Source organism: Macrobrachium rosenbergii, chromosome 20, assembly GCF_040412425.1.
Source record: "Macrobrachium rosenbergii isolate ZJJX-2024 chromosome 20, ASM4041242v1, whole genome shotgun sequence".
In the NCBI taxonomy this organism is placed as follows: domain Eukaryota; kingdom Metazoa; phylum Arthropoda; class Malacostraca; order Decapoda; family Palaemonidae; genus Macrobrachium; species Macrobrachium rosenbergii.
Genome location: NC_089760.1, coordinates 34,262,786 through 34,275,708, shown reverse-complemented (window position 1 = coordinate 34,275,708; position 12,923 = coordinate 34,262,786). Strand labels below are relative to the sequence as shown.

Here is a 12,923-nt window from a genome sequence, read left to right as displayed (position 1 = left end):
GACGGTTTTATTTATTTATTTATTGGTATTATGTATCTAATTATTATTGGTTATAAGTAACTTGCATTTACCCGGACTGTAAAATTGTTAACTTTAATTTTTTTTTTAATCTGGCGGAAGCGCATTTAGAAGTAGTCGGCAGCCTGATGATGATTAGTTGCATAACATGGCCGAAACAGTGTCTTTATATTTTTTTTAATATAATAATCTGTTGATCCGAATGAAAGCTTATTCAATAGCCCATAATTCTTCCTATTATAATAAGAAAATACCTAAAACGTTCTGCGTTAAATTGTGCACATCCGAAGCCCATTTCAAGACGTTGACTTCGGCGACCGTGCTGTTTACTTTTTGACTTAAAGAGCATAGTTTTTCATAGTCTCTAAACTTCGTAGTATTATTAACGTATAACATCCATTTGAAGGAGAAATTTTTGGTCAGTAAATAAGCGTACATTCAGATGACCAAGTACTGTAATTATCTAAAATGTAACGATGCTATTCAGACATCGTAAGCTAAGCCAATCGTCATCAAACTGCCCATTACTTCAAGTGCATTTTCGCCAGATAAAAAGATAGAGTAAAGTTTTCTTGTCAGTATTAGAGATATTGATGCATTTGATGTATGAAGACCGTTAGTTTACCTTCCTCTTTTGTTTTTACTTTTTTTTTTATTGATTAGACCTCTTCATTTTTTTCATGAGGACATTCGCATTCTGAGAAAGCTTTAGCGGTTAAAATATCTTGGGCTAGTCCCATACGATGGATAGTGCGCTGTATATTCACATTTGCACATGCGTGTGCCATTCAAAATATTGAAAGCACCATATTATGTTTTATCAAATAAGAGAGATTTAGTGACAAAGTCGCTTTTTGTCACTGACGTTTTAGGTGTATATGCTTTTTAGCACAAATGCTAATATGTTGATTCAGAGGGAGAAAATATGGTAAATATTATGGTCAATTTTATCTAACTGCAGTGCAGAATCGTGGATGCAGCACGTGTTTCCAGTAATATATGACCCATAACCTCATAGCTGTTTGAAGGTCTCCCTTACATACACTGCAGTATTTGCCTTTAGTAGGCTACTTGCCTACTCCTTCGGGATATATGGGCTCTTTCGTTGAAACAGTATTACCAAGTGCTCTGTCAGATGATTTTTGAGCCTTCTCGCCTTCATCTGAGACTTTATTAATGCTGTTTTGACCAGCCAATCCCCTCCTCTCTCTCTCTCTCTCTCTCTCTCTCTCTCTCTCTCTCTCTCTCTCTCTCTCTCTCTCTCTCTCTCTCTCTCTCTGTTTGACTTGGTACCCCAGCATCATTTTAAAAGATCTATTCATCTGACAGATCATTTAGTCTAAAAGTTTCCATTGTGTCTTTCATTTGCATTCAGCAGCAGTACCTTGAATTTCAGGAAGAATAAAAAATTCAGTCAACAATTATAATTAGTTACAAATTTGATATTGTAAAATTTTCTTTTTGGTTGTTTGGTACATTGTTAGATTTTTCATCATTAACTTTAAAGTCTTAATTACATATTGGCTGGTCATGGAGTGCTGTTCCTGTTAATATGTGAAACAGTATCTGCTTTTAAAAAATAATTTAGTTGGCCTCTCAGTGGCATAATTTAAATTTTCACATTAATTGCACCATCCTGATATACTTCTTTTTTTTCCAGACTGTTTTTGGTAACTGTGGTGTACTACAGGAAATGTCCGCAGACAAAGGATATGTAGAAATGACCGGCATAGATGCAGAAACTTCTCAGGATATAGCTGAGGTGAGGTGTTTTTTTAATATTAACCATAACCAGTGAATTTGTAAAACAATATTAAACTTTTCCAGCAGAGTAGTGCATCATTGTGCCTGCTGCCATAACTTGAAATCACACCATAGGTCTAAGTGAAGTTTGATAAGCATTTTAATTATAAATATTGGAAAAGTTAATCCTGTATATTTGGTTGAAGTTATTTACCTGAGTAGGTATAGAAGGTTTTATGTTTTATGCATCTCTGTGTTTTGCTGCAACCTTGATGGTGATTGTTTTATGACAGTTCATAAAGAAATCACCTTGAAATTATTGAATCTTTATTACTAAATTTACATACAATATTACCAAGCCAGATTGGGTGGGTTTAGTTACCCAGTCAAGTGTAATCCTCTATTGCAAACAAGCCTCATTGGATCACTGTGAAGTGATGTTAGTTTTGTACGTAATTTCAGAATTTAAGAAATGTCATTTTCATTCAAATTATATTGGAATTGTGCATCATTGTTCCTTGCAAGCTTTTGATTAAGGTGTAAATATCTCGACCAAGAAATTTAATATTAGTAAGTAAGCTTAGGCATTAGTGTTATTACGATTTGAGTAATGTTACTTGGCCTGTTATTATAATTATTGTTAGCAGTTTCCCTTTTTGCTTTTATTCTCTGATGTTGATGAAAAGTACCTTTGGGTTGATGAATATTTACATTTAATTTTGATCTTGAGACCTTTCAAGGTCATGTCAATTTATAGCTTGGCATTTTATTTTTCAATGGTTTTAATTAAACTTGGTCACTAGATACATTTGGAATTATTAATTTTTCCAGAGTATATTTGGCCTTTGGTTTACATTCCTGGGTTAGAATTTATTGTTGGAAGTCTAAGCTTTCATTTCTAACATGTAATTTTTCTGTGATTTTGATAAAACTTGTAGCTTAAGTACCTTTGGGATTATTGGTTACTTATGTTATATTTAAGTTGTAGGTTTATTCAATGATCAACATTTTATTTTTATCGAATTTCGATGAAATTTGGTCAATAGGTACTTTTTGGTTTGGCGATCATTTTCCACAAATATTTTTTACATGGCAATTTTTCGAAGTCACTTGGTAGATAGTTATTTGCCGTCAGTATTTTATCATTTTTCAAGGTGCCTGGGCAGTTTAAAAGCCCAACTTTAGCATTTGCATGTATCAAAAACACTAAAAGTTGTTCTGGTAGACCATTAATGATTATTTTGAGTTTAAAACAATGGGTTTTGGCTGGAGGGTATTTTATCCCCACTTATTTGATATAAAACTTTGTTTTCTTATAGTCACCATTATTACATCATACTGTTGTTTTCCAAGCAAAATGTTTGATACATTTTGAAACTAAAAGTTTTAGATAAGTCACATACTGCAATGATTACGTTTAAGAGCAATTTGAATGTCAGTGTCAAATGGTAATATTTGCTATTAGATCAGATACAGATTAGAATTAGTTATTATTGTATTGTTATTTTTGTCATTACAGTATTAAAAAAATTTATTAGGAAAGTTAGAGCTACTGTTTATATTGAAGTTAGCAGTTTTTCACATTCCAAATTTGAAACAGTTTTGAAATTAAGAAAAATTATCTATATGGTAATAGTTTTGCAGAGATGCAGAATTAAAGTTGTTTTTAATTAAACAGTTTCTATACTTTTTATGTTCATTTATACCAGTTTAGGAGAAAATGGTTTTTAATGAGATTATTCCAGACGTTTCAGGAATTTTGATGTTGTTGTTTTTTATGTTTTCAAAGGTGACACCAATCAGTGACTAATTTTTCTGTTGACTGTATTAAGGACTGAAATTTATTGCATTATTAACATGATTTTACAAAGTGAATAAGAGTTCTTTGTAAAGACACTAATTTGTCTCACTCTGGAAGAGTCACATATGCATTACTGTAGTCCTATGTTTGTTGTACCACTGTTAATGAGAACCTACTCTACAGGCAATTAATAGCCGTGGAGGACGTTACTTGGAAGCTCAGGTGCAGGGAAGCAAAGTCCAAGCAGAAGAAGGGACATTAGTCATTTTGGCAGCTGGTGACCGAAGCTTATTTGACGATTGCCAGAGCTGTTTCCAGGCAATGGGCAAAAATTCCTTTTATCTAGGTAAGTATGTTTCTCTCTCATAGCATTGCATGAATAAATAAAAGCCATACTTTAATGGAAATATGAGCCTTATGTCCAGACCTTTCCTAATGCTTCCTGTTTAGTACTTTTCATTCATTCCATTTGTTTTTTTTTCATACTTACTGTCTGATTTCTTCAACTTCGCGATGTTCCTTTTTTTTTTTTATCAAGAACAAAAACCCCAGCCCAGCCAATTAAAAGTTATAATTCTGAAGTATTCCTAAAAAATGTACAAAAATTAAAAAACAACATGCATACTATTTAGTGTGCATGTATAGCTTAATAATTTAGCAATGAGCAAAGAATGGAAGTAGTTGAGATTCCCTTAATCATAGATTTTTGGTATCCTGTACTTTTTATGTTTTATTCAGTACTATATACCATACTTAGCTTGTAGTGTTTTGTAACATTTACCAGTTCTTTGTTCCATTCTTTGAATGTTAATTTTTTCATATATTGTATATCCAAATTAATCCTTAAACTTTCTTAAAATTAACATAGATTTTGGAGTATATATTGCAAGGGTTTTAGTGTTACATTCTGCACATCATTTTGTGCTTTGTTAATATGATTTTTGAAATTTAGTATTTCCTGGTTTTGCAGTATACATATAAGTGCATAGTTCTGTTTTGTTGGGTCTTTGAATACTTAATAACTAACATTAACAACAAGGCTTAGTAATGTTTCTAGGTTAGGACTGAAAATGCATGTCATATTGTTTTTGATGCTTATAATTAGTGCTACCTCATTCTGTTTTATTTGAACTTTTGATTTATAAGCAGGAAAATGAATATCCATCCATTATTGGAAATTTTAAGCCTTCTATTGAAGAAATTTTTAGTACTGAATACAAACTGAATTTTTTTCCCTTGTAAGGACGATCCCAATGGCCCTTAACTTTCAATATTTTGTTAATTTATGGTTCAAATTCATATTACACTTGTTCTTTGCTAGGCTGATTCAGTGTCAGAGTGTTTCTTGTCCCTCTGTTTTCTCTGTACAGTATAACGAAGAAAGATAGATTTCACTTTGGTAATCTTTAGATTGAGATTTTTTGCCTCTATTTTAGGTAAGGGAACAACATAAGAACATTTCAGAACTGATTAATTTTACCTTTTGATTTTTTCTGCTTTTATTAGTCCCGTACCAATAAAGTAGGGGAGAGCTCTAGTTCTCCTTCTGTTTGCTTGCCTGCCTGTCCATCGGTATGACTCATTCCTGGTCACCACAGCTCTTTGTACATGCTTGAACAGTTGGGTTTCCATAATTTTTACCTGGGCATGGTGACTGCACCTGATCAGTTGAAGGAATTTCAGTCAAACTAAGTACTGTATAAAAATAGCTCATCATGCATAGAGGTGCATGAAGAGAGATCGTCTGCTATGTTTCACGCTTACTTTGTCGTGACAACTCTTCTTACTTGGTTGAAGCAGTTTCAGTCAACTGAGTTCAAAGGTAGACCTCCCTCTGGCTGTCCGTAAACATGTTTGTCAAATTTAGCTTGTAATCACTACCCCTCCTATAGAATTGTAGAGATATCTGTCAAATTCAGTATAAAAGTAGACCATCATGCATAGCTCGGTATTAAGGGATAGTCCATCTGTTTGTTTATAATACTTATCCTGTTCTCACAGTTCCCCTTACACAGTGAAAGGGATTTTAATTAAGCTAGGTGCAGTTACACCATCAGTCAAACTTGATACAAAGGTAGATTGTGCAAAGATATTCATGAAGGGAGATGTGCCCTTCTGTTTACAGTTTTTCTATCACTTTGTCATCACAGCTTGTTACCTTAGCATTACGGTTGTTAATAAATAGTCTAATGAGACCAGTTAATGACTTAGTTAGCATTCCTAATTCATAGGGCAGGCACTTGGGTAAATTTGGGCATAAAAGGAGATTGTCCAGTCATCCGACTTTGTGTGTTTATCATGCTTACTTTAAGCTTCTCACATATTTGAAGAGATTTCATTCAAACTTTTTATGAAGTTAAATCATCATGCTTAGATGTTCTTGAGTTGCTTCATATTATCTCTTTCAGCAGGTGAGGTTGGCAATGCTAGCAAGATGAACCTTGTGCTTCAGGTTATGGCTGGTGTAACCCTTGCTGGGTTAGCTGAGGGTATGGCACTTGCTGACCGTGCAGGCCTACAACAAAAAGATGTGATGGAGATCATGGAGTTAACAGCTTTAGCTTGCCCTCTCATGATAGAGAAGGGAAAAGGTAAGATATGCCTGATGGTACCCAGAGGTAGCATCGGGATTTGGCTCTTTAATAAATGGAAACCTAGCAGTGTGTACTAACTCACATCCCACTTGCCTGTTTGAGTGGTTTGCTAATTTGAAAGGATATCACAAATGCCCCTGGAGAACATTTATGAAGTTATAGTTCTTGAATTGGGTAACATTTTTCTGTTTGCACTGATGCTCTTCATAGTCTTGATCAGTGGCCTTTTCATATCTCTTTTATTATATTCAGCCCTCTTTATTTCTCTGTATTTCACCTTCAAGCTGCATCCACTCTTTGTTCTCTTTCTTGAATTGCTTTTTCAATATAATCAAGCCTTATCTTATTTACTGGAAAAGATTTGTATTATTTACTGTTTTTCAGAGTTATATATTAATTATTTATCAGTAAGATGGAAAATATTCAAGGAAATAGTAAATGCATCTAGGCTTGAACTTTGGACTAGGAAGTGGATCAAGCTTTCACTGAGTACTCAGCCTTCCCTGTCACATTATACTCAGAGCATGCTTTGCCAGCATTTTACATAAGGGATAAATAAGGAAAAGAATTACAGTTAAAGCTGAGACATTGATTAACAAAAGAGAAGAGGGTGCATGTAACTATATGCAGATCTTTTCACTTTCATCAGAATGCCCATGTTTAACGCTCTGAAAGGCTGAAATGAATAGTAGCAAGATTCCTTAAGCAGTAACATCAACTGCCACTCAAATACTTGGGTTACAGGATTACATGATATAAGCAAATTAATAAATAGCCTTTAATTAAATACTGTAAGTGTTAAGTACAGTCTAGGTTAAGCTAGAAATCTTATGAAATTACTCCTAGGTGTGAGATGCCTTGAAAGTTCAAGTGTAGGCTATACTGGAAGATCTTTGTTACTTATCAAAAGTTCAGACCCTCAGAAGCATTTGTTAGCTTAGAGGGACTACTGTATGTATGATATATGTACAATAAAATATAACTACAGATTACAAAATATATGGTAAATATTTACACATGTTTTTGCTGTTAATATACAGTAATAGATTGCTTTGAGCACAAACTCTGCTAATCCACCATTCTCCAGCATATGGTGAAAACTGTACCATCATAGCGTCTCTCTCTCTCTCTCTCTCTCTCTCTCTCTCTCTCTCTCTCTCTCTCTCTCTCTCTCTCTCTCTCTCCCTCAAGACCAAGAAAATCCATGTGGCATATAAGAGAAAGATCAAGTATACAAGGGTAACCCACAGTCCATGGGCATCGGGTTTCAGCGATAAGTAAGATAAGTAACAAATTCCACCCTCAGACGCAAACACAAACTACTGCGGTTTATTTATAACAAAGTTACATGCAGCAGATATAATAGGAATATTCTATTAAAAAAAATAAATACAATATACAGTATTGAAAAATAGAATTGAAAATGACTAGTTTCAGCTTAGGAAGAAGATGTTTCACCAGTTTCTGAAATTAGTAATTACCTTTCTCTGTAGTTGTCAGCAACTATAAACTGACATTGCACGCCAGTTATTTCTTTTTACAAGAGTAAGCACATGAGGTTTTTATAAGGCGTTATGTAATAAGTAACTGTCTGTAATAAGTAACTGTCATTAACAGTTTTAAACCATAGTCATTATACATCAGTCCATATAGTACTGCTAAACATTGCATTCCATTATCTATTGTCAGATATTAGAATATTATTTATTGGAAATATTGAGGTGACAATAAATACCTTCATCGTATGTCACAAGAGGTGCCCAGCATTACAAAATCTGCATGGAGCAAGAAATTTTTGTTGCATGAAATGCATTACAAGAGTAAATGGCGAAGTGAGTGGAGTGGAGAAGCTCGCTTGCAATAAATGGATTATTAAGCAGAAGAGAGCGGCATGTATGAAATGGAGGTAGTTAACTAGACTAGGTGAAAAGAATGTTCTTTCAGTAGAGGGGGGCAGGGGAAGATTTACAATGATTACATGAGGTCTGTCTTAATCTTCAATAGAAGTATGGGCACTGACAAGGAAAATGCAGATTTTAAAAGATGAAATTTAGAATGTTAAGATTCACAGCTGGAATGCGGTTGGTAATTGTATTACAAATGAACTGGTGGAGAGATTAGAATCGAGGCTGGGAAAAAGACCGAGATGGCTTTGTCATATGATATGAATGAATGAGAAACAGTTAGCAAGGAAAGCAGTAGGCATTGAAATAGCAGACAAAGACTTGTAATAAGACCAAGAAAATCATAGAGAATGGAAATATGAAGACCTATCTCTAAGGGGATTTAGGAAGAAAGCACTGGACAAAGAAGAAGGAATATAATGTAGCCCTATAAAGGGAAAAACTGACATAAAAATGCTTCTGGTGATATATCAGGAAATAGATCAAATAATATGTATACACTATTACAAGTCGGGAAAACTAAGGCAATAGTAGACATCAATTTTAAAGTTAAAATTGTCATCATTAGTAATAGTGTCAGGGAGACTGTTGCTCATTGTAATACTGAAAGGAATTAAAGACTCAAGGTGTCTGGTAAAATGACTTTCTTGCACCCCAACAGAAGTACAAATGCCTTTCGCCTCTTATTTTACCTAAGTATATGTGGTCAGTAATTTTGATGATACAGCAGTGTTCTCTTGAGACTGACCATATTTCACAGGTGGGACTCATTCCTCAAGTTACTGAACTTATTTGCTTCCTCCTCATTTTGGTATTTGATCATCAAGGGGACTTCTGCTTTTTCCCCACTTTCTTCCTCCCAGAAGCAGTCTGTCTTGATCAGGTTGCTTTGGTGTGAGGTTGCATTCCTGAGGCCTTGGATAGTTTCCTGTTGAGGAGGTTCTGGCTGATGGTCTTACTATTATAAAGTGGTTAAACCAGACCAATGAGTCACAGTTCTGCTTGCATAGAGCTGATGCAAAGCTGTTTTTTATCAATAAGGATTGAAAATAGCAGCCAGTTTTAATTTAGGTGGTTGGACAGCCACATTATAAGAGAATGAAAAGACATTCAACTCCAGTTATATTTAACCAGACCTGAAGGGACCTCCTTCAGAGGCAACTTGGCTAAGCCTATTAAAAATAATGTGTAGGAATTTATACATAACTTTCTGGTAATACTTTACAGTATCTTTATGGCACTAGTAGGTCCAGTGAGGTATAAAATGCAATTAAAAGAGTAGTCCTCTGTTTAGCCAGTTAGACTACCCCCAAAACAGTAACCTAACTGTGTAATTTGGTTAGCCTACCCTACACACACATAAGAAGCTGTAAAATAAATTTTTAAAAGTAGTAAATTGTATTCCTTTTATCATAAATTAGTGATTGTGTGAAAATTTATAACCTAGGTGACAATAAGAGGTTTCATGGCCTAGGCTATTCTAATAGCTGAGGCTTGACTAGTTGTAGATAAGTGGTTCACCCTTTTCACATCGAAAATTTCTTTTATTTTTGGGAAGATTGAAGAAAATGTACTGGTTGAGCAGCTAAGATGGATCATGCCTTGAGAGGTGGAGAAGAATTTCATGGAAATGCCGTATATGTCGGCGTATAAGGTGACCTTTTAACCTTGAAAAATCTTCCCCAATATTGGGGGTCGTCTTATACGCAGAGTATAAAAAGCAGACCTTAAATCTTGCCAAGATTTTTAATGATAGGCTACCCTCTGAAGTGTCGAGAGTTGTGTCAGTAGGTAACTACCGTCACAACTATCAACAGTGTAAACAAAACTCCTGTAGTAACAGTAAAAACCATAGGTAATTCAAGTGAATCACCAGCGACACAACTATCGATACTGTAAACAAAACAACTGTAATTACAGTAATTACTGTAGGTAATTACCATAATTAGACGTTAGGATGAGCGAGCCCTCACTGTGTTACTAGCTTTATCCAGGGTACCATTATTCAGATACAGTTATCACAAGACCCCATCATGGCCAAACCAACTACTGTATTGGTAAAAATAAAAGGGGAAAGTATGAAGCATCTTTCAAATTAAAAGCAGTAAACTTTGCATAGGAACCTAACTGCGCTGCAGCATGCCTGTATTGTGTAACAGAAAAGATGATCCGAGACTGAAGACGAATTAAACAGCATGCCAAGGATAAATGTGTGATAAGAACGGGGATCGCACATTGGCCGATACTTGAAAAAGATGTAGCAGAGGCGGTGTGTGAACATCGGCAAAATGGATATGTTATGATATGAAATACTATATGTATTTTTGTATTCAAGTGGGCTAAATCAAACCCAGATTCAAGCAAAGGATTTAAGGCTTCTTCATCTTGGTGTACTAGGTTCATGGAAATGAATAATCTGGTATTGAGGCAAAAGACGAAAATTGCACAGAAATCACCGAAACATCTAGAAAGCAAAATAATGAACTTCCATTAATATGTAATAAAGACAATACGGGGAACACAACTATCCCTTATGTAACATTGGGAATATGGATGAAACCACTATGAGTTTCAGTATGGTTAGAAATAAAACTGTAGAAACAAAAGGTGTAAAAGTAGTGTTGAATTAAAACAGGATATGAAAGATCAAGTTTTACAGTGGTACTATCATGTACCTCAGATGGCATCAAACTAATCTTTAAGAGAAAAACAATGCTGAAAATCAAGTTCCCTGTTTGAGTTTGGTTTGGGATATGTTCAAGGCTCATTTAACTGACGACAAGAATAAACACAGACGCGGCAGTTGTTCCTGGAGGATTGACATCATTGGTACAACCACTAGATGTGAGTCTTAACAAAACCTTTCAAAGACCATATTCAAGAATAGTGGAGCGAGTGGGTGGTTGGCGGTGAAAAAACCTTCACAAAAGGAGGCAATTTGCGTGTTCCACAGTTGGATGTCTTGTGTAACTCCGTAATAAAAGCATGGAATGCAAAAGATGTTAATAAGGTAATCAAGTCTTTCAAGAAGTGTGGTATATCAAATTCATTGGATGGTGTGGAGAAGACTCCTTCTGGGAAGAAGAAGCAGAAATTGACCCACCATCTGGTTTGGAATTTGATCTTTACAACAGTTGCCTTACAAATATATCACAAGACTGTCGTTAAACGAACTTTTGATATCAGATGATGAACATGATAATGAGTTTGTAGGATTTTAGTTGTTTAAAAATGTTTTTAAAATGTTTTAATCAGTGCAAATAAAATATTATCTATTACATACTCTACCAGTATTTTTTCAAAATGACCTCACCATTGCTTATGCTTACATCAACTGATAGTGTTATTTAATTTAATAAATTGTGGGTCGTCTTATATGGCGAACATTCCTCTTATCCTACATTTTTCCTTGGAAAATGGGGGGCATCATCTTATATACCAAATCGCCTTATACTCTGTTATCTACAGTAAATAAATGTGAATATAAAGTGAGAGATTATTTCATGCATATAGCAATACAGTAAAAATAAATGTATTGATAGGCATTCAGTGTATTTTATGCTCTCTCTCTCTCTCTCTCTCTCTCTCTCTCTCTCTCTCTCTCTCTCTCTCTCTCTCTCTCTCTCTCTCTCTCTCTCTCTCTCATACACATAAGTTATAAAAACAAGGCCGCCAAGTATGACCTACTGGGTAATGAAATAAGAGAGGGGTCATCAAGAAAAAGGTGTGAGTCATCATCTTAGTGACTTAAAACTTTTAAGTGATGTTTAGAATTTGGCAAGAAAGCACTGAAAATACTAGGATGCATCACATCAATTTACCACTAGCCATATAAATTGCTCAGCTTAGACCTCACTCAGAATTTACTGTCCAGTTCTGGATGCCCTCCCAGAGGATGTACATAGAAAGATTAGAAGCAGTACAGGCAGGAGCAGCCAAACTAATACTGTCAGTCAGACACCTTCGACACCAAAGGGGGCTCAAGTGTCTCAATGATGTCACAAAAGTGTCAGTTGACAGAAACATTTAAGATACCCAGATGTGTCAACACTGTAACAGACATCTTTTTACCCTAAGCAGCAACCAAACTAGATCCAACAGATAGCAAAAGGAATTAAAAGTGTCCACATGCCATTTAAGATAGGTTTCATTTTGGAACAAACTATTAGTTGAGCTGGTGAATAGTACCACTGGTGCCCAGTACATGAATGAATAAGAAATAGTGATTGACATGCTCTTTTTCTGATGGGACTAATAAGTCTTTTGAGCTCAATTTAATGGTTATCACAGTCTACTACCTACTGGTCAGCAGTTTGTCCAATTTTTTTTTTATGACTTGTAATATATGGTATAAATTAACAAAATGGCTACACAACAGAACTAAAAATAGACTATAATTTCTGGTATGCATCACTACTGCCTGTATATTTGGGCATCAGTTTCTTTTTTGTGTATGAACCTCACATACCATAATTGATGGCATGTAAGACCCCCTTTTTTCTAAAATTCTATATGTGTATCCTGAACTGCCATTTCATCATTCATTATCAATAAACAGTACATACTCTTCTCAGTTTCATTAAGTAATGCTCAGTAAAAAGTGTGCTAAAACCACACACACACACACACACACACACACACACACACACACACACACACACACACACACACACACACACACACACACACACACACACACACACACTGTTGCATAAGATAGCAAATAAATAATGAAACTGTGCATAGTAAGGCACTTATTATGTGTTTGCCTCTCTCTCTCTCTCTCTCTCTCTCTCTCTCTCTCTCTCTCTCTCTCTCTCTCTCTCTCTCTCTCTCTCTCTCTCTCTCTCTCTCTCTCTCTCT

At 35.1% G+C, this 12,923-nt stretch overlaps 1 protein-coding gene across 2 annotated transcripts in view; it reads left to right on the top strand.

Annotated features, from left to right (window-relative positions):
* Ndf (Nucleosome-destabilizing factor) overlaps positions 1-12,923 on the top strand; it is a 228,245-nt gene that overhangs the window by 210,851 nt on the left and 4,471 nt on the right. Inside the window, exons 9-11 of one of the 2 annotated variants that reach the window (XM_067122496.1) lie at positions 1,679-1,780; positions 3,746-3,908; positions 5,974-6,153. In XM_067122496.1, the coding sequence (XP_066978597.1) occupies positions 1,679-1,780; positions 3,746-3,908; positions 5,974-6,153 (445 nt within the window). Of the gene's footprint in view, positions 1-1,678; positions 1,781-3,745; positions 3,909-5,970; positions 6,154-12,923 lie in introns of both variants that reach the window. The other variant, XM_067122494.1, reaches the window with a different exon arrangement.